This window comes from Gavialis gangeticus, unplaced genomic scaffold (genome assembly GCF_001723915.1).
Source record: "Gavialis gangeticus isolate Ggan-Ray unplaced genomic scaffold, GavGan_comp1, whole genome shotgun sequence".
Classification (NCBI taxonomy): domain Eukaryota; kingdom Metazoa; phylum Chordata; order Crocodylia; family Gavialidae; genus Gavialis; species Gavialis gangeticus.
Window position 1 is genome coordinate 522,869 of NW_017728957.1, and position 4,482 is coordinate 527,350.

General features: G+C 51.1%; 1 protein-coding gene across 1 annotated transcript in view; it reads right to left on the reverse strand.

Moving 5' to 3' along the window:
* The window catches only part of PSMC6 (proteasome 26S subunit, ATPase 6), a 32,410-nt gene that overhangs the window by 19,153 nt on the left and 8,775 nt on the right, over window positions 1-4,482 (reverse strand). Inside the window, exons 3-5 of the mRNA XM_019528382.1 lie at window positions 3,970-4,049; window positions 3,224-3,263; window positions 2,528-2,580 (exon numbers count right to left, since the gene is read on the reverse strand). Coding sequence (XP_019383927.1) covers window positions 2,528-2,580; window positions 3,224-3,263; window positions 3,970-4,049 — 173 coding nt within the window. The remainder of the gene's footprint in view (window positions 1-2,527; window positions 2,581-3,223; window positions 3,264-3,969; window positions 4,050-4,482) is intronic.

Sequence of the window (4,482 nt, forward strand, 5' to 3'; positions counted from 1 at the left end):
GGGGGGGGGGGGGGGGGGGGGGGCAGAAGCATGCATAGTGGCCTGCAGAGTAGGGTGTGCAGCAGCAGCCTGAAGGGCTGTGCGTAGGCAGGGTGTATAGTAGGGTTGCTGTGGTGACCTGAAGGGCCACACCAGTGATGTGCTGGCTAGAGGTAGGCATAAAGGGTAGCACACAGGCAACCCCCATAAGGGTATGCAAAAGTAGAAAGCCACCCAGTGAGGGGCTAGGGCAGAAGTGGGCAAAATATGGCCCGTGGGCTGCATTCAGCCCTCCAAGACATTCTATCCAGCCCGCGGGGCCCCAAAAAAACTTAGAAAATTTATATTTGCCCCTGGCTGCCTGTCAAAGATGACAGGAGCCATTGGCAGTAGGACCCAGGGGGAGCCAGTGGAAGAACTAAACAGCCACAACAGCAAATCTGGCCCAGCCCCACCCCCTCCAAGGCCCAGTTGGAAGCCTCTGCCTAGCAGGGGCTTCTAGCCTGGGGCTGTTCCTGCCTCCCTGCTCTGAGAGAAAAACAGATAAGAAGGAGACGGGGAAGGGAGGCAAGGGAGGATTGTGGGTGACCTCCTCAGTCCTCAAGGCCACCTGGGCCAGCTCCTGCAGTGCCAGTGCTACAGCTGGGAACCATGTGGTACCAGCTGTTGGGTGGGGGGGAGCAGGGAAATGGCTGAAGCAGGTGGGAAGAAAGGGCAATGAGCAGCTGTGTGAAGCACAGTGAGAGCCAGGCAGGAGCACGAGGCCCACACCGGTGCATTGGGGCCAGCTCTGACAGAGAGTGGGCAGCGAAGCACAGGGCCAGGCTGTGCTGCTCAAGCAGGAAGAAGAGGGAGCCAGCACAGCTCCATAGAGCCCCTGGCATCCTAGACCCTGCGCTCCTGCTGCCATACACCGGGCCTCACCAGCGCTGACCCTGGTGCACCAGTGCGGGCCCCATGCTCCCACCTGGCTCTTGCTGCGCTCTGCACGCCCACTCCTACCCCTTCCTGCCGCCTGCCACAGCCATTTCCCCGCTCTCCCCCACCCCCACCACCCACTGCGCTCTAGCACCACATGGTTCCCAGCTGCAGTGCCTGGACTGCAGGAGCAGCTGGGACATGGTGCAGGGTGGAGGGAAATGGGAAGCAGCAGAAGGGCAGCAGTGGCACATGGGGGGCAAGTGGCAGCAAACAGAAGCACAGGGCCCACACCAGTGCCCTAGGGCCAGGAGTGGCAGAGCGCAGAGCCCAGGTTTGCAGGAGCACTGGCGGGGGCTCTGCTTGCCATTGGGGGGGGAGAGGGGATAGGATGTGAGTTAGGGGGTGGGACTTCTGGTTCCAAGATGGCGACCAGGGGGTGGAGCACCTGTCAAAGGGCAGGGCTACCCATGCAGGCCTTCATGGCTTGCCAAAATTTGGAAAGCAGTCCTCTGCCTGAAATAATTGCCCGCCCCTGGGCTAGGGACAGAGTCAGCCCACTGGTAGGCAAACTGGCTGGTCACTGTTCAGATGAGGGTCACAGGAGAGGCCCAAAATGCTGAGCGCCAGCCGCTCAAGAATCATAAGTAGGCAAGTCTGATGGCCTACATGGTCACTCAAGGGAGCAGGGCAGGTTGTGAATGGCTCAGTGACAGGCAGAGTCAAAGAGGCCCCAGTGAGAAGGGGACAGTATGACTGTGGTCCTGAAAGGGACAGTGTATAAGAGGCCCAACAGTGGACCAAGTTTTCCCTGGCCTTAGACCGGAAGTTTAATTATAATCTGGATGCCATCTGCAAGGAATCATCCACAGTGTAGAGGTGGTATGGAGCTGTGGATAGCACTCCTTGGCATCAGGGCATTCAAATGGGCAGCCTTCTGCTTATTACATCAGGTCCATTTTACAGCAAGTCGTGGCAGGAGAAATAGGGCAGACTGCCCTACACAGAGGGGCAGGTCAGTATGGTGACATGATGGCCCCATCACAGGCTCACAGTATAAAACTTGAAATGAGCAACAGCCAACCCTTAACTGAAAGCACCCAGATCACATAACTAAAGTTTATGACTTTCTTGCAGAAGCTATGTAATTATTACAAAACATACACAATGGGGTGATTTTGAGAATACAGTATTAAAAGAAAAACTGTCCATGATTTAGACCTAGAGCACTAGGCAGGAGGTTCAGTGCAACTAGAAAAGGACAGCATGATGAAAACCAAACTTGCAGAGACTTCTATGGTTAGATGTAGAGGCATAACCTTTCCAACCACCTGAGACGGGCAGAAACCATCTGATGAGATATGGGGGAGGGAGGTGTTAATCGATGGGAAGGATTAAACATCTCAAAATCCCCAGAAACATCTTGGGCTGTATCCTTTTTGCTTTCTTATTCAAGTCCAATATTCTTGATCTTTCACAGGCCATCACTAACTGCACACTGGGGCCAAGCACAAGTGAACAAAGAAAGCACAGAACGGTACACATTTATAAAACACTGCTAAGACAAAGCAACAAGAGCATTTAACACGAGAGCAAGCTATTTAACAGTATCCATGTAAAGCAGGGTTACCTGACGACGACAGCCAACCACATATCTTGGCCCATTCGTAGCCTTCACAATGACTAGAAGAAAAAAAAAGAAAAAAAAGATTATTTAAAACAAGTTCACACACTGTCCTTCACCTGTCTCCCTACTACTGAGCAATACCAAGTACCATACAAGGGGCACGTCTACATGTGCATATTAATGCGAAGAAACTCTGGAGAAATAACTCAGGAGCTTATTGCTCTGGGCACACTGCTTAATGTGTGCACCCAGGACTGCAGCACGTCGAGCTGAGTCAGAGCAGCCCCAACTAGCAGGGGGCCCAAAGGGGTCAACTTGTCGGTTGGGGGCTGCTTCCCCTAGCTCAAAGTGCTAGCTGGAGCACAATAGTGCTTCGCTGTGAGGCTAGCCAGCAGGCAGCCCCTGTAATGAAGCACCTTCGTGCCTTAGTCAACCAGGGCAGTGTCTACATGTTCACTGCTGCAAACTAGATTAGTTTACTCTAGTCTAATAGGGTCACACATGTAGATGTGTGACATTTACTGGGCAGCTCATTTACTGGGCAGCTAATTAGTCTACTGCAAAGTAAACATCCTGTGTAGACATGCCCAATATTTTCACAGTGCTGTGCAAGTCCAGTGATTTAAAAGACTGTGTGACCACACTGGCCTTTTGGTTTACTTTAGAAAGACAACATTTCGAGCAAGTGCCTGTACTTACACTTCTCTTCAGTTAGCTGCTTTAGAACCTCCCCCACAATCTAAACAAGAGAAACAGGGAAAAATACCATTAGATATGCCATGTAGAATAAATACATTGCATAGGGTACACTAAATTACCCCAAAACAATTCACAGCCACTCCACAAGCCCTACCCGTTTCCCTACGCTCTGCTTCAGCTGTGATTTATTTTACACTCCCTGGTACAGCAGTCAGCATAGGGTGATGCTGTAGCTGCTATAGTGGGGAAATTAAGTGAGAGGCAAAGACTTCTGAGAGTGGTGTCTTTTACTGGACCAACCATGTCGTTGGGATAAAGTTAGACTGGCAGCTGAGCGCAAGATGCTCTCCCTCAGCTCTCAAAGGGTGTTTATATACATGCTCCGGAAGTTGAGGGCGTGATTGAATTAGAGCATGGAGTGGCTAGCGTATCAGCATCCCTGTGCTTAAAACTGGTGGTGGGGGCATTTGAAGTCAAGCTTGTCCACAGAGTTTTAGTTAAAGCGCCCCTGCCACCACTTCTAAGCATGGGGACGCCAATACACGAGACACTGGAGTCTGCTGGAGCGCGGTAATTACAGACTTAATCACAGCATGTTGCAGCAGCCTCGTCTATAGGCACCCAGAGCTCTCCAGGGCCCGAGGCAGCACCCCTGACCTCCAAAACTTGTCTGACATCACCCCCAGCACAGGCAGCCCAAGAAAAAACCCGACCAAGAAAGCCCTGGGGCAGCCCGTCCGCCGCACCTGCCCAACGCTCTTCAGGGCCTTGAGGTCATTCTCCGACTTCTCGTACTGCTTGGTGAGCTCCTTCAGTTGCTCACGCACTGCAGGGGGTAACACAGGGGTCCGTTACTTTGGATCGATGACAATATTCTAATGTTGTAACAACTGTTCCAACCCACAGATTTTAGTTGGGCCTTGAACGATAAGTATTTCAAAAAGGAATTTTATGTCCTTGCCTTATCACTGAAGCGGACTATGTAATTTTAACAGGAATGGTGTGTTATTTGTACTTTCTCCTTTCTTTGAGTGATAATTTTCTTGTCATTTAAGAACAAGAGCTTGCTTTAAGAAGTTACTATAAGGACTGGGGTTTAAGGATTGTTTTTTGTGTATTCTATTTCTGGTGCATATGAATGCTGCACGTGTGAGACCAGAATATTTTTGAATAGCAGTGTCCCCTAGGTCCACATTTGTGCCCTGCCTGTCCTGTAGTAACTGACAGATGAAGATGTAAAGGATGGGGAAAGCTATTTC